This window comes from Ixodes scapularis, unplaced genomic scaffold (genome assembly GCF_016920785.2).
Source record: "Ixodes scapularis isolate PalLabHiFi unplaced genomic scaffold, ASM1692078v2 PGA_scaffold13__105_contigs__length_92229423, whole genome shotgun sequence".
NCBI classification, from domain to species: domain Eukaryota; kingdom Metazoa; phylum Arthropoda; class Arachnida; order Ixodida; family Ixodidae; genus Ixodes; species Ixodes scapularis.
Window position 1 is genome coordinate 66,741,836 of NW_024609839.1, and position 21,289 is coordinate 66,763,124.

The window sequence follows — 21,289 nt, forward strand, 5'->3', positions numbered from 1 at the left end:
ACAGGCGGATAAACGTCAAAATATGTTTACTAATTAACCGAAAATTGTAAAGTCACTGTTTAATTACATAGCTTTTTACTTTTCTTATTTCACTGTAGATTACACTTGTGCAGCTTCAGACACCCCGGCCGTGACACTTCCCCTTTGGACTTGGTTTAATGAATTTGTGTTTAGTATAGTTGCGTTATTTGTTTAGTATAGTTACGTTTATTATCATTAGTGCATGATTTTTTTTAACGAGGTTATAATTGCTTCCTCTTTTTTACAGTGGCTATTTTCAAACCTAACGTTGCATTTGCATATGTTGGTGTGCATGTGCATGGTGTGTGTCTGCATCTAACTGTGTCACATGGCACCTGTGACATCCTAATGACGTCTGCATATAGTTGTTTCACTTTGCACTCGGGCTCAAAGTATAGCTATGTTGGACTGTTAATTTCAGGGTGGCATATCCCACAAGCCTCATGTTGGCTGTGATGTGCCCGTCATGCTAACTGATGTGCGCTAGATACAATAAATGTATTATATTATTATTATTATTATTTAGCGGTTTAATGGGCCTCTCCGCAATTGCAATTTTAAAGAGAGTAATGTAACCCCATAACTCTAACCGGCGATTTCCGAAAAACATGGATTACCCAAAACTTGCTGCTTTTTCACAAAATTGTTTCATTTAGGTTGGGCTTTAATAATGTCTCCGTTTAAAATTGCAATCGCAGCATAGCCCATTATACCAATACTTAAGAAGGTAATTAACATATTTTGGTTAGTAAACATAATTTTATGTTTATTCTCTTCTCTAACATTTGTCATTGCTGTGGTATTGCTGGCTACTGCAGTGTGTGAAACAATTGTTATATGTTTGTTATAGGTACTTTGGCCAGATAAACCTCAAAAGAGGTACCAGGTGTGCACCATGCCATACCGCAAAGAGCGGCATTTATCCGAAAGTGCTCAGGCTCATCAAGGAAGGGAAATGAACCCGTAGGTACTATCCAAAGATTGCCAGCCGCTCTCTTCAAGCCGCATGGAGAGCTCTATGAGTTCAGCAAGTGTTCCTAGTGGTCCTTGGGATATTTCATGCTGGAGGCTTATGTAGTATTGGTCTTGTCTTTGTAACTTTGTGGGTATAAGGCAAGCTGTATTAAATTTATTGCAGGTTCCAGTTGCACCAAGCAGGTGCACTCACCCTCAGGTTGCAAGCCGCTCTCTTCAAGTCGCATGGGGTGCTTTATGAGGTGAGCAAGCATTTCTAGCAATCCTTGGGACATGTCGTGCTTTAGGCCTATGTATTACTGGCCTTGTCTTTGTTACATTGTGGTATATGGCAAGCTGTACTAAATTTATTGCAGGTCCCAGCTGCACCAAACAGGTGCATGCACCATTACAGATTGCAAGCCGTTCTCTTTAAGCCACATGGAATGTTCCATGAGGTGAGCGTGCATTTGTAGTGGTCCTTGGGACATGTGCTGTAGGCTTATGTATTATTGGCTTTGTCGTTGTGGTATACGCCAGGCTGTATTAAATATATTGCAGGTCCCAGCAACAAAAATTGCAAGCCGCTCTCTTCAAGCCGCGTGGAGTGCTCTCTGAGGTGAGCAATGATTTCTGGTGGTCCTTGGTACATGCCCTTCTGGGGGTTTATGTAATACTGACCTTGTCTTTGTTATTTTCTGGTATATGGCAAGCTGCATTAACTTTCTCGCAGTTCCCATCTACACCAAGCGGGTTGACCCACCGTCAGACCGCAAGCCGCTGTCTTCAAGCCGCACAAAGTGTTCTATGAGGTGAGCAATCATTTCTGGCTGTCTTTGGTGCATGCCATGCTGGGGGTTTATGTAATACTAGCCTTGTCTTTGTTACTTTCTGGTACATGGCAAGCTGCATTAACTTTCTCGCAGTTCTCATCTACACCAAACGGGTTGACCCACCTTCAGACCGCAAGCTGCTGTCTTCAAGCCGCACAAAGTGTTCTATGAGGTGAGCAATAATTTCTGGCTGTCTTTGGTGCATGCCATGCTGGGGGTTTATGTAATACTGACCTTGTCTTTGTTATTTTCTGGTATATGGCAAGCTGCATTAACTTTTTCGCAGTTCCCATCTACACCAAGCGGGTTGACCCACCGTCAGACCGCAAGCCGCTGTCTTCAAGCCGCACAAAGTGTTCAGTGAGGTGAGCAATCATTTCTGGCGGTCTTTGGTGCATGCCTGCTGGGGGTTTATGTAATACTGGCCTTGTCTTTGTTAGTTTCTGGTATATGGCAAGCTGCGTTAACTTTCTTGCAGGTCCCAGCTGCACCAAGCGGGTAGACCCACCGTCAAAGACTGCAAGCCGCTTTCTTCAAGCCGCACAGAGTGTTCTGAGGTGAGCAATCATTTCTGGCAGCCCTTGGTACATACCATGCTGGGGGTTTATGTAAAACTGGCCTTCTCCAGTTTGATCCAGTTTTACCTAAGGAAAAGGTGGACCTCTATAGTGGGATGGACATGCATTCAATATTTTTATATACATGTATACAAAGCTGTCTATTTTGATTCGAACGAAATTAAAAAAAAAAAAAAAAGAATGGCACGAGTTACTTAAATGATTCCCTCACTGTGTGTTTATGGGGCTCGGAGGACATTAGATAAGGGGATAACCGTTGCAGAATGTTAATCAAAACTAATGAACAAAATTTTTTTAATAATGTTTTTAATTAATTGTTTTATGGGATACATTTCAATTCTAGTTTCAAAGGCAGTAAATATTAGACTAACAGAATTTCTGTATAGCAACAAGGTTCAAGATATGGAATGCTAAAAATTTGCTTTTTTTGTCACCCGATTCGAAAATTGCGTACTCGGGGAAGATCTCGGGATGTTGTGCGGACGTGGTTACTTCGGACGCACCTTTTTTATCTTGGAAGTATGACGCGGATGCATCTACCAAGGACACACTGTCGAGATAGTGACGATGTGCCCAGTACGACTATGTCACTCTCCCACCCACCATTAACGGCACAAATTCTTGAGCTCCTGAGCGCGGTTTTTGCATCCGACATTAAAACACAAAAGTTGGACAATGAATATGTGGAAGCCGCTTGGCATTTCGTGAATTGTTTAAGTCGGGATAGCCTTTAATATTGGCTGGCTTTTAACACTGCTGTTGCAGCATGGCCGATAAAGCCATTAGTTACAAAGCTAACAAATTTTCGTCAATTAGTCAACATACTGCGACGGTTATCCCCTTTACTGATGTCCACAGAGTCCTACGAATGCGCAATGAAGAAGACATTCTGATAACTTTCGCGGCCTTTTTTGAAAATTCTGTTAGCTTTGATATAGAATGATGTGTATACATGTAAAACGACTTGTAGAATGTAATCATGCACATGATTGTGTTACAAGGCTTTGTTTTTCACCCAATTAAGTAGTGCATTTTTTATCGCAACCTTCCAAAAATAAGCAAAGCATCCAGTTTGGTATTCAAATTGTATTCTATTTCGGTAATAAATCAACGGACTACTACTTGGTTCGCCTTTGGCTTCATACTGAGAATAATAGGCATGTGTGAATCATGAATTTTGGGCTTAAAGTGTATAATGACTTGAGCTTATTAACTTTTCAGTTGAATATCACAGTGTCTGCACCTCTCTCCAAGCCTGTTACTTAGTGCCGTCACGCTAGCCTCAGCCATTTTGACAGTGTTGGTATCACTTGTTTAGCTGTAGGCTGCTTTGACTACTTTAGTACATATGTTTTCAAAATGCAGTAATATGTCAGTGAAGGAGCACAGGGGTGGAACGGCTGCGCCATTTGCGCCATTTTGCGCCAGACGCATTTGTCTGCGCCATCCTGCGCCATTTTGCGGAAACTGCGCCACAGCCAATACCTTGCGCCAATATGCACCAAATCGCACAACGTGCGCCAAAAAAAAAAAAAAAAAGAATTGTATTTTGTCTTGGTTTCGGATTATGTATCGACTCAATTGGCAACAATGAGCGCGTTTAGCTTGGTCGGACTTGCAATCCTTTCTTCTCTTTATTCTCCCTGTGTATCCCGAGTCGGAAGCACGCGAAAAAACTCGCCTGCGACTGGATTGTTATTCTTCAACCATAAGCTGTTAAGCAAGTCGGCCGAGGTGAGATCGAGCTCGTTAAGGTGTCGGATAGCCTGAGAATCTGTGGCCCGGGTTCTGGACATCAGCCAATTGAAAACACATCAGCGAAAAATTCCTTCTAGTGCTTCATCGTTGGAAGTTAAAACCGCATTCTTGCAAGATAAGTCATGATTTGATTGAACTGAAACGCTCTCCGATCCGAATCCTTTCCGGCCAGCAGCTCTCACGCGAGCGGTAGATCTGCTCGGCGCACTTTAACCTTGCTCCTGCTTATCGCTTCGAATACGATAACTTTCGATATTGAGTTGCACAATAGGATAAACTCGAAATTTGTTGCCCTGTTGCTCCGCGCAACTGCACGCCCGTTGCTTACGCACGTCACGCGGTTTGCACATGTAATTACTATGTCCAGCACGTCTGAGTTGTGCGATAAGCAGTGCTGGTTTGCATTTCGAGCAGCTGAAAGCCACTCAGAAAATATCGAGGACGCCATCTTCAGAAACATATGGTACTTGCTTTCTGGTTCTCATTAAGGCTCCCAAACTTTCAAGTTTTCGCCTCTGTTACACTGTTATCCCATCTACCTAGGTCCCTAACCACTCATGTTCATTTGTGCTGCTAAACACGATTGAAATTGCTCCCGTGCTCGTCTAAGACACAAGCTGAAGTCCAATGCAAACTGATCTGGGCTGCTCTTAGCCTGCTCCAGAATGGAGTTTTAACTGCTCCCAACCTGCTCCAAAACAGCGGTTTCAGCTGCTCCCGTGGCTGCTCCCAAATACATTTCATGAGTTCCACCCCTGGAGCATGATCGTGCACGAATAGTAACTTTAGGTATGGTACAAAAAAATACCTAATATCAGGGGCAGGTAGTCATCCACTGAAATAAAGTTAGAAGTGAATAATTTTGATTACCAAACTGAATGCTCTCTTAAAATTCTCAAGGATCTGCTTAAGCTGCACAGTTGTAATCGAGGCAGCAAGCAAAGCTTGTCATTTATTTATGCTTGTCAGCAGCATGCTGCATGGGCATATAGATTTATAAGTGTACATAATCAGCATGAGGGCAATACATATACTTTTTAAATGAAATTCTAATTGATCTCGTTATCATCGCCCCATTGCCAAAGCTCTGTTAGTTCTGATCCAAATTATGTATTGGCTCTGGCTATCATCAGGTCAAGGCCCACATAGAGGTTGTGAGTATAAATACACGATTTGATGGCCTAGATAAGCAGAAGGCCTCCGCACCGTCATCACAGCCAGATCGATTGAGGCCTGAGATTGGGCACGAGTGCTGCGTCAGTGTTCGGCCGGGGCTCGTGTTCCATCAGCGCGTCGAAGGTCGGACTCGGGCCCAGTAGCCGAGTTAGCGCCATCCGACTGTGATGACGTTTCATGAAGGGAGAGGAGGCGATGCCCAGGCTTTTATTATTCTATAGGTGGTGTTGGGTGTTGACGCGATTAATGCGATTGCGGAGTTTGCTCCATGGGTTTCGCTTCTCCGCAGCGCAGTGCACATGCGGAGAAGCGCACTGAACAAAGCCAATTCATTGCAATGGTGACTTTACGAGCGCTTTGAAATGGTCGACTGGCGTAAACGACTTTATTTTCGCGAGCTTGATATTTCATACATTTTGTGAAGTGTCAGTTTTGGAAATACTTTGTGGGAACAAAATTTCACAATGAGGAGTAATGTTCAATGTATTCGTAGCCATGGGGTTACTTATTTGCATGACCAATTTGAAGCAATTTCGATAAACTCGCAAACAGTAAGCCTTTGCAAAAATTAAGCCGTTTACAGTAGTACGATTAATGTTGAAACCAATATCAAATACCGTATAATACTAAACTGCTATAAGAAAATTTTAATATTAGCACAGCCCTGAAAAATGGCCATTTGCGGATGTTTTCGCTGTGGCCTTCATCAATTCATATGGGCTTCAAGTGTAGCAGCTGCAACCTTGAATCTGGAAAAGGCTATTGTTTGTCACACATTTTCTTTATGGTGCCTAAGGTTTGATGTAATAAATGTTGTGCCCTGCAGTGAAGACTATTACCTGTAGCATAGCCCTGGGCATGCAAAGAAGGCATACCAGCAATGTCTGACATATCAGACTTTCAGAAATGCTATTGTCCAATTTTCCTCACCCTTTTGTCAGGATGAAGCTGTTACTATCTTTCTTGCTTTCCTCTCATAGTCCTTTGAGCGAGTTATGTGACGTTATATCATAGGGTGGCATAGGGTAATTTTCTCTTCTCTTTTCCCGCAGGATGTAATGGCACACCATCATCACCAAGGAGAGTGTACAGTGAGGAAGCTCGGAAACTTGAATAAAGTGATAAGTAATCTTTCAATTTTTGTCTTTATAATTACGTGAAGAACACTGATCATAATGACTGTATGCTACACATACATACTTTCAGCTGAAAAATGCAATCCACCTTTTCTTTATGTTTTTCTCACACAGTTTCAGAACACGCTGGTACGTCATTTTCACGAGGACTGTTTGGAAATAGAGCTGCCAGAGATTTCCTCGTAATTTTCACGTACAAAGCCGCAAATAAAAATGACGACTTTCCTAGTCAATTTAGAAAAACGACAGTACGTTATTTTCACGGGGGAAGATTTGAAAACGATTCAATCGTCATTTTCACGTCTATGCTCGTAAACTAAGAATGCGGTGCCTCGTTTTTTTGACAACTTTTCCCATATAATTTAAAAAAAATGATTGTACGTTATTTTGACGGGAAATGTTTGGAAATAGAGCTGCCAGAACTTTCCTCGTAAATTTCACGACTCATTTTTAACAGTGTAAGCCTGTGCAGCGTGCACACGGACAGGACCTCAGGCGGGACTGTGGCAAATCTGTGTCACGTGACCTGCACGAGGGTTCTGGAACCAGCAAAAGCAACGTTCGAGAGGCTTCCAGAAGCAGCCAAGGTGGGCAGTGCCTCTTCTACGGTCATGAGATTCATTGACGGTCGGACTGCCCGGGTGTCAAAGCGGTCTGTAACCACTGCAAGAAGCAAGGCTACTTTTCGTTGGTATGTCACTCAAAGAAGCGCCTTGGATCTGTGGAGCTTCACTCTGTTGCGGCGGTGGCTCGGAACAGGTGGCACGTTGAGGTCCAGGTCAACGGGCACCCTTTCGCCTTTAAAGGGATGGTGAACCGAAATTTGGATTTCAGAAAACAACACAGGAGCTGTAGGCGGGACGCTACAATCCCTACAGCATTACTCGTAAGGCGCTATCTCAAATCGACGGCCGTATTTTGAAAAAAAGAAAAAGGCAAGATAAAACAAGGTCGACGAGGCACGTGACGTCAAAATATCTCGTTTCCTTCTCTCTTCGTTTCGCCCCCTGAAGGTGGCGAGGCGGAGAAGACGCAAGGCCGTTCCCTCTCCCTCTCAGAGAAACAAGACGTGAACATATCTGTCAAATGCGCCTCCTTTTTCTGAAAAATACGGTCATACGTTCGATATATCATTGTCTGAGTGATGTTTTGATGTTTGTAGCATCCCGTTGCACGCTTTTGCTGCCGTGCTTTGTGGAATCCAAATTTCGGTTTAGCATCCCTTTAAGGTAGACTCTGGCACCGACGTTTCTGTGGTTCCGCATTTGTTTCCTGGCTGCCCAGCCGTCGTCCACAAGCAGTGTGGCGAGGAATTTTTAGTACCGGCTAAACAATCCCTGAAGCTTCTCAGCACCTTTTCTGCGGCACTGTCCGGAGAGTCAGACACGTCAACAAGCACCTCTACGGCGCTGCAGGACAAGAGCTGCTCCTTCTTCTTGGCTATCCCACCATTGTCGCCCTTGGCGTTGTCAAGTTTGTCGGTGCAGTCACACCGGCTCGGACCGCTGCTCTACCGAACACAACACCTCCGGAAGTCCCTCCAGCCCTTTTCGCCTGCCTGGGCACGTTCCTGGACGAGTATACAATCCGCATCAAGCCTGACACAGTACAGTATTCCATCAACACAGCCCGGCGTATCTGGACATCCCTACGAGACATAGTCAAGAATGAGCTTGACAAGATGGAGCAAGAGGGTGTGATCCGACGCGTTGACGAACCGATGGACTGGTGTGCAGGCCTTGTCGTCGTACCGAAGCCAGCGGGGGGTTACCGCCTTTGCGTAGATTTGACCAAACTCAACCAGGTCGTTCTGCGTGAGCGCCCCATACTACCAACTGTCGACCGAAGTGGGATGCAACTTCAGGCTTCCACCAAGTCCGCTTGGCCTGTGACTCCCAGAAGTATACGACCTTCATCACTCCGTTTGGCGGTACTGCTATAATATGGGCATGGGTTTGGCCAAAGTGACAGTTATCTACGAGCTTCTGGAGTACCATGACACGGTCATTGACAGACAAACTTTTGTCTTTTCTTGGAAACGTATGCAATGATGGGAGTGTTGTGCCATTTGCACCAAATTGCGCCATGATGGGAAGTTTGCTACATCTTGCGCCGAAATGCCATTTTTGCTAAGAATTGCGCCACACTTGTGCCAAGATACGCTTAAAGCAAAAAAAAAAAAAGATTATTATTGGTCGACTCTATTATTTAGAGAGGTAGAAGGAAAGAAACATTTTACAAGTATTAATTTCACAGCATCTACGTGTATAGTTTGTTTCCTCTTAGATCAGAGTCCAGCCGAAGGCTCGAACACATACTACCACAAGCACACATGCTAAAAGTGGAAGTCACGGTACATTCACTTTATTTGACTGGTTTAGCCAATCAAATGAAGCACACCAACTTCAGTGTTTCAGCCTGTTCCATTTTACAAGTTGGGACACCTTTAGCGATGCGGGCAAGATATTGGACGCTGTGCGACACAGCTGATGCAAGCACAACAATATCACTTTATAAACTAAAATGGAAAATTGTGAAGCATAAAATTTTATTGCTTAGGTTGGTTCCCAGAATTACCAATATAACCTTTGAATTCTAAGAGGAAAAAAAAGATTGCACTAACTCGGTTGCGCTGCTGTACATTGCATACAATTTAAGCCGCAGAGTGCCCGCACAATTAAAAAAAAAAAGTATGCCATAGGACATAAATGTGTAACAAAAATTGGGGTCGCATTAATCAGCTTTTGAACCATGGGTCTAGATTGGTACCTTGTGCTCTGTTTAAAAGATGTGACTGCAGCATATATTGTGTTATTTAAGGTGGAGCTTGTGACAGAAGCCGCAGAGGATGCTGTGGTCGTGGCTGCAGCGGCTGAAGAGGCCCCTGGAGCTGCTGAAGAGAGCGAGGAGGAGAATGACCTGCCGTCCCAAAGGGTTAGGCTGCCCAATAGTAGTGGTGCTACCTCTCAGCCTGCCAAGCACTGCAAGCGTAAGAGGGATGGGCCGTCAGTGGCTATGCAACTTTTGCAGCTCCACAAACAAACGGATGAGCGTTGTGCAAAGCTGGCTAAAAAAGAGCTCAAATACACAAGGCGCGCTCTTCGTCTACAGGAAGAGTCAAATGAAATGCAAAGGGAGATGGTAGCTATGATGGCTGACTACTTTAAAAAAAAAAATCAAGCCGAATAGTGTATCTATTGTTTTTATTCCTATGTTACTTCCATCCTGCCCTATGATTGACTACAGTTAAAGCTACGGGTCATTGGGTACAATCACAAGACAGTTAAGAATAATGTTGCATATTTCTCTAGAGTGTGTTTCTTTGTGGGAATGTACAGGTGATGCCAGAATAAAACGGAACAGCAGAGAGGCAGCTGAACTGCATTGAAGTGCTGCCTATCAGCACTGGCTAGAACACAAAGGTACACTCTGCGCATGCACACGTGCCATCCACGATGGCCTCCGTCTTTTCTTTTTCAGTCCTCGCATTATCGGTGGCTTGAGCGTGATGAAACGCTTTTCGGAAGAACTCCGCCTGGTGCTCTGCTTTCAGGGGGCAATAACGCTGATCGCACCGTGGAGTGGACGGAGATGTCGTGCTGTTCAAGAGCGTCTCACTTTTCACTATCACGCGAAACCAAGCTTCGCTTGTCAGTACACGAGCAAAGCCAAAATTTCAATGTGAGAAAGCAAAACATTAAAATAAAACACAATATGAAAAGGGCCCTCCCTTGCTGCGAGGAATACGTTCAGTTGCATTTATGGAAGACGCATTGTGTATGGTTTGTTGTAAACCATATCGTCGCCTTAGAGGGGAATACGGCACCACATCGCCCGTTGACACGGCATCTTTCGTGTGCATGGAGGATTGAGATATGTGCCACCTATCAGTAATTTGAATTTGTGTTCTGGGACAAATAGCCTTACATAAAATGGGCGCCTCCAAATGCTTTCACCTCACAAGGCGAGACGCACGTTGACAATGCGAAATCACCCTTCACTGCGAGTTGTGATTATGATTATCACTTGTGAGAGCAGTGCACCTGGCGGTACCTCTTACAACAGCTTTCCGTTGCACTAGAGCTGCCGATAATGTGAGGAGTGACAAAGGAAAGACTGAGGCTAGTGCGAATAGCACATGCGCATGCGCAGAGAGCGCCTTTGTGTTCCAGCTGGCGCTCATAGGTAGCACGTCAATGTAGTTCAGCTACCGTTCCGCTGTTCCATTTTTTTTCTAGCATTGTCGGTACATTTGCGCTCGTCCCCTCCCATCGATGCCTCTCACTACCCGGCCCTCACATTGGAGTAATCTGTTAGAGGATATCTAACTGGCTCGTGACTGGGCCTAATGCCCTATATCTTTGGCAGTAGTCAATCATTGGACGAGACAAAGTTTAGACCTTTCCGTTCACTTCGTTGTTCTTCTGCTGCACCCCGAGGGTTGGTGTTCCTATGTTTAATTCCAATGAGCTCACATGTGTTGTTACTTTTTTTGTTTTTTAATCATGCTGCAAATGTTCTTGAGCACTCTCTATATATATAAGCACATTTGGGCATTTGTACACATAACCAACACGGCACCTGGCACCAGTGAAGGACCGAGGATTAATTTAGATTAGCTGAGGATCTTTTGACGTACAAACAAAAGCTCAGGTGCACAGTGCCTTCTCTGCAATAAGCCTCCATCATATTGCGGAGCCCCCACCATTTGTCAGTGATTGCTGTGACGTACAACTCTACTAGGGTTTAAAACGGCAGTTTCCAGACCAGATGCATGAAAGTACTGTGTTATTAACATTGAAACTGTGATATTTTTGTGTACTTATTATGTCTGTGATACAACAATGTAGTGAAAAAAAGCAGTGAGTTGAAAACAATGAAAATTGCAGTATCAAGTCTTTCATGCTATTCAATGTAGGCAGGGTATCCGGCATGCCGTTGTGAAGGACTGTGGATTTTTATTCCGTTTCAGGATCTTTATTGTGATACTAAAATGCAAGTTAGCCAGTTATGCCACAAAAATAATTGACACTATGTCCCAAGTGGAAATTGTCACCAAAGCAATAATAAAGCCTGTATTTTATGTGGAACACCTGTGCACACAGACGTTTATATTTAACACTTGCGTATATTAACCTTCCTAGTCCTCTGAAGGTAGAAGATAATATTTTGTGTACGCAGCATTTTGAGGACCCAGCAATTGCAATACCACTATTCTTCCAAATGTTTGTTTCTATCACAATACCTATTATTATGCAGGCCACACTGTCGAGAAGTAAGGTACAAAGTGTGTTTCTGTTTTAGTCGAGCTACATCACAGGTTATCTTGATGGTAACTATTATATTTTCAGTTCCATAGTCTGCGTGCTTATTGCGCGAGATCAGAAATGTTTTGTATTGTGCACCATGGTACTGTTGTGAGCAATATGAAAGAGAACACAGGAGCGCATGCCAAATAGCCTGTAACTCTATTTGTGGCGTTATGCGGCAGCGGCTCCTTGAAAGGTGGAGAAAGCGGCATGGTCCTGGTCACTACACTGCTCCATTCTCTTTCCAGACCGCCACGACATATCGCCACAATTAGGGTTCCAAGTAATTTGCCACGCGCTCCCGTGTTCTTGTTCATGTTGCTCCCGATGGCCTTTGTGTTATGTGAATGTTCAGTGCAAAATATGGGCTGGTGCAATATAAATATTTTTACTGCATTTGTGCATTAGAAGCTGGATTAGCAATATCTGGAGGTTTTGATTTTATGAAATGAGAAAGTAATCAATATTTGTGTTTCACTTCTGTACTTTCCTCATTTTCTGTCACATAATAAAAATGTTTGATCACCCAAATGCTCCGAGCTGGTGTGTGCTAGCCCACTCGGCCACCAATCCCCCCAACAAGATGTAAATAATATCTGTAAAGTGCACTTGCCCGCCGACTGACGATGAAAGAAAAGACGAGTCCTGTTGATATCGAGACCGTAACTTAAGCATGGGCTATATACGAAGGGATTATATGCAACGATTTCTTGCAGCCCCAGCTCCAACACTAAACCAGATGACTCAAGAGAACACCAGACGAGCAGACCTAATGTCAAACTGCCATGGATAGAGCTTGTAGATACGCCAGCTGAACGGAGGGAAGAAAAATGCAAAACAGAGTCGCAAGGAACATGCACACGCACTCCGCTGGACTAACAACCATTTACTGAATACCATCTTTTTCTTCGTCGACTTACATTTAATGGATAACTTCTTCTTCTTCGTCGATTTTAATTATTGCCTATATGAAATATTTGTCCCTCGTCTTCATCACATCAGTTTGAAAAACCTTGCATCCCCAGAGATAACGTCTCCAGTGGGCTCATGCCGGCTATTTTAAACACGGGGTGTTTCCTGCAAATACTTCTTTTCTTTTGCATGTACCACAATGGAGACAGTGCTTACGCAATCTCCCTTCTTCTCCTCAATGGCTAGGGATTCTAGAATTTCCCTTGCAATCTGTTTTTTGTGTCTAGCCATGATGATGTTTGAGAAAAAGGGGGCACATTGGCATTTATATGGAGATATTGAAGATCGGCAAATGTTTTGGGACCAGTTTCCGACTTCGGTTCACTTCTACCCAATCCTGCACCCAGTCGACAAGTTTAGATATTTGAACATGTATTTAGCTGGTAAAGCCGAGAAAAGTAATTTGTGTATCAAATGACACCTATGATGTTGCCTGTTAGCTACTAAAGGAAAGGTCCAGTCAACCCACCCTGATGCGCAGTGACCAGGGCTATGCACCTTGCACTTGAGAGTGATCAATCGACCCATGTAACCTTTTTTGTGCTCTTTTTGAAAGATTTTCGTAGATCTTTTTGAAAAGCCTGCCGACTAACAATGAAGATAATGACTGACGTCGGGTATCAAGGAAATGGAGTAGATTATCACTCCAGAGTATACCGAATTTAATCCGGATGCCCCACCAAACCCCGATATATTTGCTTTGCAAGTATTGTACATACACCCTTTCTTACTTCGCGAACGATTTATCAGAGGGGCCATGCCACGTTTTTCCCACTTTCACTAAATACTTTTTAAAACAAGTTTGTGAGATTCATAATGGTCGAAAATCACCCAAGCTTTCCTCTACACGAAACGAACAGCATTCACTTTTTCTACTTGCTGCCACAACGAGCGGTAGTGTGACCTGGAGCTGGTTTTGTGCCACCAATGTTCGTTGTAGCCAGACACTACGGTTGGCAATGTGGAGGACATACGCTGTGCCGAGGAATAGATCATTCTCGAGCAAAAGCCGAATGAAGATGCAGGGCTCGTGTCCAATACACGAGTTGCATTACGCTGAAGCGCTCGAGGGGTCGCCCTTTTGATTGTCGTATCTATAATCCCCATAACTACTTCAATGAGCTTCACAGAGGCAAGAAAGAAAGAAATAGTCTGCTTTTACTCTTGAAATTACATGGCAGTAGTGAAACTTGTGGCTCGGTAGTGCTACATACGAGCATAGCTTTGTTGCTCCTGTGTCTATGCTTGTTTTAAGCGCATACAGTTTGAACTTAAAATTGTTGCTTGCCCCATTCAGATGCATCTTCAAAATTTTAATAATTCATGCATGTCCACTTAGATTCTGAGGAAAGAACTAAATACTAGGTAAGCCAAACATTTTCGGAGAAACATTGCTAGTAAACCAGCCTCTCATTTATATGTCCAATTTGCCCTCCTTGGTATGCACTCGTGAGCGCACACTCATACCTCATATAGAACATAGCTTTATTTGAAGAAAATACATTTTTGAATGAACAATAGCAAGCCGGTGAAAGCCTCAAGGGCTTGTGGACCTGGCTCGGCAGGTGACGATACAAAAGAAGAAGACATTGTAGTAATCTACGTTCCAAAAAAGTGGAAAGAGTTACTTGACTTCCAAAATTTACATGTTCCCGGAATCACAAAATCAATTTGTGGGGCTAGAGAAAAAAAAAATTCTTGGTACACATGAAAAAAAAGCTTCACCTCAGAGCTCCAAATTCTTTAATGCTTTCCTGAGCTTTTGCCTCGAAGTTGTGGATTGAAAGGATACCGCTAGGCTATTAAATATTTGTGGAATGTAATACACTTACGCGCGCTCACCATACTTTGTTTTGATCCGCGGCCTATATGCTAAGTAACAGTGTCCCAGGTTACGTGGTAAGAACCTACGGTGACTTAAGCCTCAGAATATGCTCAGCAAGTGCCTCACGCACTTGTCCTCCAGAAGCACTTGCTCTATTTGTCACTCTAGCTGGTTGTGGGCGGCTTCTGTCATCCTCTGCCATACCGTCGTACCAATGTGCGCAGCATCTGTCCTGCATGTCCTCACAGATGTTGTGGAGTACGACGCAGGTTCGCACGATCTTGTTGGCATTTTCAATGGAGCATTCCAGGCCCTTGTGCACTATTCGGTAACGAGCCTTCATCCTTCCAAAGGCATTTTCAACTACTCGGCGGGCACCCGACAAACAACTATTGAAGGCCTGCTGCTTTTCGTCAACTGCTGAACTGTATGGGAAGGGCTTCATCAGGTGCGTGTCTAAAGGAAACGCCTGATCACACAGGATGATGGGACCCACGTCACAACCAGCAATCTGCTTGGTTCCGACCCTGAAGAGGTCGCTCGCTATTAATGCTGGCAGCATCGACTTGCGAAACACTGCGGAATCGTGGTTGCGTCCAGGTGATCCAACATTAACGTATAAAAACCTGTAATTGTGGTCGACGACTGCCAGGAGGATCATGCTGTACCAGCCCTTGTAATTGTGGTAGTCGGCTGCATATTCTTTTGGAGGGCATATTTCTATGTGACAACCGTCCAGTGCTCCGACTCCTTGTGGAAATCCGGTGACTGCAGTAAAACGCTGCATATGGTCTTCCAGTTGATCTGGCTTGGGGAATCTGACGAAGCGTGGCTCCAGCTCGCTGAGGATGACGTCGCAAAACTCTCTGAATATCATGCTTACAGACGAGCGGCTCACTCCGAAAAGGTTCCCAACGGTCCTATCTTCCGCAGAGGTAGCCAACCTATACATCCCAATGGCGACACGTTTGTGCAGCGGTATTGCTCGTCGCATGTTCGTGTCTTCCCGCTGCATTCTCGAGCACGCGCTCACGACGTACGAGAATGTCGCTCGTGAGACATGAAAGTTCGCCTTGAAGAAAGACTCCGGTAGGCTGGGAAGAGTGGTCTCATACCAAGAGGATGGTCGTGGGTACTCCCACACTTCTCTCTCGCGAGTCGCCGACAGCACCAGGAGTCTAATCTCGTCACATCTTTCCTCCGCGCGCTTCCTTTTTCGTCTTGCGTTGTCGATCTCCGCACGGACATGTGCCAACTCCAACTTTCGTTGAGCGAGTGTCGTCTGCAGCTGGGCGAAAGCGATCCAAAACTCGCCGTCGTCTTCGTCGCGCAAGGCAGGGTTCCTTGGTCGGCTGAGAGCCATACCGTCCTATTGATCCCCTCCGCAGTGTAAATATAGACGTAAATATAAGCTAATATTTAAATACAAAACAAGAAACATCGGGAACGAGGGAAAAAGTCGAGCGCCAAGCGAGGGAAAAAGTCGAGCATCAAGCGAAGAAACACGAATAGACATAGTTGTCCCCTTCTTAGTTTGAAACAGGCTGTGTGTAGCGCCATCTATACTATTGGGCTCAGACTAAACACAATGTTTTGGGGAGAGTTTCAGATTTCACTGTCTGCGTTGGTCTCGACCTCGTTCGTTTCCAGTTCCACTTTGAAACAAGCTTTTGTAATATTGTTTGCAATTTAAGCTCGCAAATACAATAAAATAGTGTGTTGACACTTTTTCATTTTGTAATACAGTCTTATCTTTCAAAATATGTTTTTATTTCGTGTGGGTCACGTGACGTGTATCCCAACTGGGTTCGGGAAGCCTATCAACGTGTAGCGCCGGACAACTCAGTTGGGTTGAATGACAGTTGAAAAGTTCTAACTGCCATTGACTCAATGACAGTTGAGAGCGCCCGTGTAACTAGGGTATTAGACTCCCAGGACTAGACGCACCGGATAAAGCGAAAGGGAGACATTACGCTTGTTAGCCTGTTCGGTCGAGCAGCCAAGCCAGTCCAGTAGTAATGGGCGAGGTCACTGATCTCTGGCGCGGGGATGAGAGCAGGCTGTGACCTCCACCTAAATTTCGTCCAAGGGCGTAAATATTGCGCAAAAAAGATTGGTTTCCTAAAACAGTTATTAAAGAAAGAAGTGTCTCATTTACGCCTTTTGTAAGAAAAACGTTTTTTGTTGCAGTGTCCGTTTTGTAAGGCTTGGCTTAAGCATCCTCCATTAATTTTTGGTAGTCATTCGCCGACCCAAGATTTTCAGTAAGTGCAGCCGACTTTTTTTAACTATAGTCGGTGACAGGTTAAGAAAGAAGTGGAAGCTCCTCCCACCTCTTTCCACTTTAGCAGAGCGAACGTTAGGGAGGAGGCGACATCCTACCCAGCGCTCGCTCTGCTACAGTGGAAAGAGGTTGGTGGAGCTTCCACTTCCTTCTTGACCTGTCACCGACTATAGTAGGACCAAGATTAAGTTCGACATCCCCAGAAAACGACGACAATGCGTCGAGAAAAATAAGGCAGCTATCTTGAGATACCGAAAGCGAATAATTGAATGCAGAAACAGAAAGGTTAAAAAAAAGGGTTAGTAAGCTCCTTTCTGTCGATGGGACACACCTCAAATAGCAATATTTTATTTGAACGTTTGCGTTTTGCATTTTTCAAATAACTGACCTGCGCTATGAAGCGTGTCAGCATCGGCGTGGTTGTGTCCTGCCCCGAAGCTTGCGTTGGAAGATGGTCCTTTTTTGGCAGCCCGTCGGCGGAAACGGAACCTTCCCTCGCATCACCATCGCGCGGTTGTTTACGATGTAGAACCACGTCGTCGATGAGACAGCAGGAGATTCCTTTTGCGTTGGCGAATCCAGGTTGAGTGCGTGCGTTAGTGGTCATGACGAGGGTCAGGCCACACTCTCGCCCGAGACAGTCGATGAAATCGTGAAGACCAACACCACCTGAGTTGTTGTTAGCAGAGTTTTTCCCCTAATCGTGGTCCACATCTAGCTCGCTTGTACTGTTTGTTATTTCTTATGAAGTAATATCTTTGTTGCTGTTTGAAACTGTAGGGATTCAATTCAGATTCAAGAAGTACCTCACCAATATTTTTCTTCAAATATAAAAAATAAATATTGCTGTCAAAAAAAAGTTATTCCATTAAACAAATATTGCATGCCCTCAAAATCCAACAGTCATGGTTATCTGAAGAAAGTATTCGATATAGTTTTAGTGTGCATCTATATTGCCTATGCAAAACAAAATAGAAAAGTAATGGTTATCTGTTTAGAGTAACTAATGGTTGTAACTTGTGTTGGTCAAAATAAATCACGCATGTCTAATATTTCCGGGGTTTTTTTCTTTACGTGGCGCTCGGCGACTTTCAATAGCGCACCAAATATAGTAACAGATAAAAATAAAGTAAAACGTTAATCGCCAAGTGTGGGATACAGCACCCCCTACCCTATAAAAAAAAAACTTCGTCTCAACTTAAGTCCACGCGCAGCCGTTGTTACAAGCGCGAGCATATGGTCCTGAAAAGTGCTTGCACTTGTAAGAACCCACATGCTTCACAAGGACGCTGAAAGCCCGGAGCGTACTCTCAAAGCTTCTGCTACGCTCACATTTAGTGTAAAACGGAGTGGCAGGCTTTGAACAGAAATGCATAGGCTTTGTGGCGTCATCTAGGATCGCTTTATAAACACCTATAGTCATCTTTTTTACTAAATGTAAGTTCTGTTATATAAAGAAGAAGAAAAGTTCCTTTGGGCTGAAGCATAGCCTCCTTTATTCTACAAAGCCTCTGAAGTCGTGCAAAAAATCGGACCTCTATAAAGAGGAAAGTGGGAGCATGGAAGAGGGAGCTCGCAGTGGCAACACACCGTTTACGACAGGGGGCCCGCTCAGGCGGAGCCAAAACTGCCACTGCTGTAAACTTTGAAAACACAGACGCGCTCCTCAAATTCAAACATTCTGCACCTTTAACGTTCGGCAATTAACGCCCCTCCCCCCCCCCCCCCCCCGCCCCCCGCGCTGTCTGCGCCTAGGGGTAGACTATAATCTCGCAGGCTATGCAAACATTCAAACGCAAGAAGTGTTTCGCGAAGAGGCCGGAGGCCGCCGCGTGGCGCTCAGTGAAGGGACACCCCACATATGGCTCTACGCTACCATATCGGCACTCATGGGCACGTTACCAGTAAGAAGTAAGTGTTGCAGTTACAGTTACCTAGGAGAGAAAATAACTCTGTTACAGTTACCGGCTTCAAAAAGTAACGTGTTACACTTACAGTTACTGCAAAAACAGTAACGCCGTTACTTTCTCGTTACAGTACAAAAATTGGACACTAGAAATCACAAACCAAAACAATATCATTTTATTTGTTTCACCATAGTGAGAAAAAAGGTAAACTGAAAAATCAGAAAAATTTAAACCGAAGGGTGTTTCTTTTTTGCGTCATTCGCCGTTTCAACATTTTGATGAGCCTAATTTATTTACAATAATTGTTACAACTTAGAATCAACCGTTTTTCAAAATCGTCATCATCCGGCGTCAGTGAACGTTTCGTTTATTTTTCACTCCAAAACGAATGAGGACAGAGATGGTCACATAATCACCTTATGCGATATATACTCAGAAGCAGGCCTAAACTTAGCAGGTCTAACAGCTTCCAAAGACACAAAGGGAGAATGAAGACAATTAGCTTCTGGTGCTTTACGAGTGTACGACGACCACCGCGGCGTCACTGTCCAAAACACCAACTGTGGCAGTTGTGTTCACTCGATCGTCTCAGAAGAGAAGAAATAAGCTAAACAAGCGCCGGCTTTCTGCACAATATGGGGGCGGCTTCCTTGAAAACTAATAGGGACGAGGAAACGGCGAAAGGCTGGGTGTAAAAACGACAGCACGGACATATCCCAGACACAGCCCAGACGGAATACTCGGGAGACATCGAACGACCACCGACACCCGGAGATTGTTCCCACGAGAGATGAGTGAGCCAAAGTCGATGAAACAGACATTGCTTGCCGCCCCTAAAACCGCGTGCGCCGCTTCCTTTATATCTCAGTTTCATGCTGACTCGTCTGTAGTCCATTCTCGGTCGTGGGCTAACCCAGGAAATTGTTTTTGTTTGTTTAAAGCGTGGCCACGCTTCTTTTTTTTTTTTTTTTTTTTGTCAGCGAGAAGTTTGGAGGGAAATACTTTGAGAATGGCAATTTCTCCATATCCGCGGCAGTGGGTTCTAATTTATATAGTAAAAAAAAAAGTAACTGTAACGGCGTAAACAGTATCAGTTACCCAATAAAAAGTAACAGTGCTGCAGTTACAAGTTACCAGTATTAAAGGGTAACGCGTTACAGGTAAAAGTTACCGGAAAAAGTAAGTAGTTACCGGTAACGCGTTACTAGTAACTGGTTACTGCCCAAGACTGCATATCGGTAGGATTGCGTTGTTCTGAGTTTATTCGTTGCCGAATTCGGAGGGTGTTTTTCTAAGTTAATTTTTTTTTTTTTAAATTCAGAGTTAATCAGTTGATTTTTTTTAGATTCCCAAGTCTCTAAAATCCGGGGCTGTAATGTTTTTGCATTGTTCTTTGTATTAAAGAAAAACAATATCTAAGTGTAAACGTCTGCTAGATCGAAAAGAACGAGCTTGTATCAATTAATATTTCTTCAGCTGGATTTGGTGTTGGCGCCATTATCATTGGCGATACTGATTTGTCCCACGACAAATGTTGCAGACAAGGGTTGACTGGATAAACATTGAAACGTTAAAATTGATAAACTCCTGGAGGATAAGGAGCTCGTATTCATCCCCCATCCTATCCATCAACCTACCCCGCGGCTTTGCTGGGAGGAGTGCGATTGGTAAAATATAGAAGCTTCAACTGCACGCGTCTTCTTTTCCCCCTTCTGTGAAATCTATATGGTTCACCAGTTTTCACTGTCCCAAAAAACACAGCCCCTCCTTCCTCTATGAAGCAGAAATCGTATGGGTCAAACAAGAAACCGGAAAAGAGACTTTTGTCCTGACTAGAACGACCTGTTATCCTGATGAAACTTGACGAGATAAGCCGTAAGATTACTTTCTTGTCAATGGATGGTTTGAGAGTGGAAAGAAACCTGGGGTGACATTTTCTCAAGACCACTTAACCTGTGCGCTCTTCAAACTTATTCGTGAAAGCATTGGCATTGCTACATCGAAAATTCGGTCGGAGTTTATAGGATAAATCCTAATAGAGAAAGATTTTACCGACGGAGTTTTTTCGGAATCATCCGAAGACGAAACAGAACCTTACATATCGGTATCCGTTCGGCGCTGCTCTTCGCCTTAGATGAGCGGCCGCCACGAGTCGGTCATGCACTGTGAGCACGTATCGGACACGAGCCCTTCAACAGCTTTCGGAGTGTACTCGGATCGAAACACATTGTACACGAGTGCTACGTGAGTTCTTGGCGCGAACAATCACGGGCTTCACGCTGGAAGCGATGCGACCAACTAATGGTGGCTGCGCATAATCTATGAATCATTTCCCGATTTCGGAAAGGGTCGATTATGAATGTTTGAAGCTTAAAGCAGGCTATTGGCGACGCGATCGGTCGAAAGTGTCGCTGTGGTCGGCCTGCCGCGTTTGGACGAATGCTGACTATGACGTCAGCCAAGGATTTCTCATCGACTAGGATAAGGGTAGTGTAAGAAGTTCAACTTTGACGACGTTAGCAGTGTTGATTTTAGA

At 44.2% G+C, this 21,289-nt stretch overlaps 1 protein-coding gene and 1 long non-coding RNA gene across 2 annotated transcripts in view; one reads left to right on the forward strand and one right to left on the reverse strand.

The window, feature by feature from the left end:
- Positions 1-1,746: 1,746 nt before the first annotated feature.
- LOC120842621 lies at positions 1,747-2,134 on the forward strand. Its single transcript, XR_005715966.1, has 3 exons — positions 1,747-1,787; positions 1,902-1,980; positions 2,095-2,134. It is a non-coding gene; the product is annotated as an uncharacterized LOC120842621 (long non-coding RNA).
- A 10,019-nt stretch (positions 2,135-12,153) lies between these two features.
- The window catches only part of LOC120849419 (uncharacterized protein K02A2.6-like), a 122,326-nt gene continuing 113,190 nt past the window's right edge, over positions 12,154-21,289 (reverse strand). Inside the window, exon 2 of the mRNA XM_042289663.1 lies at positions 12,154-12,191. Coding sequence (XP_042145597.1) covers positions 12,154-12,191 — 38 coding nt within the window. The remainder of the gene's footprint in view (positions 12,192-21,289) is intronic.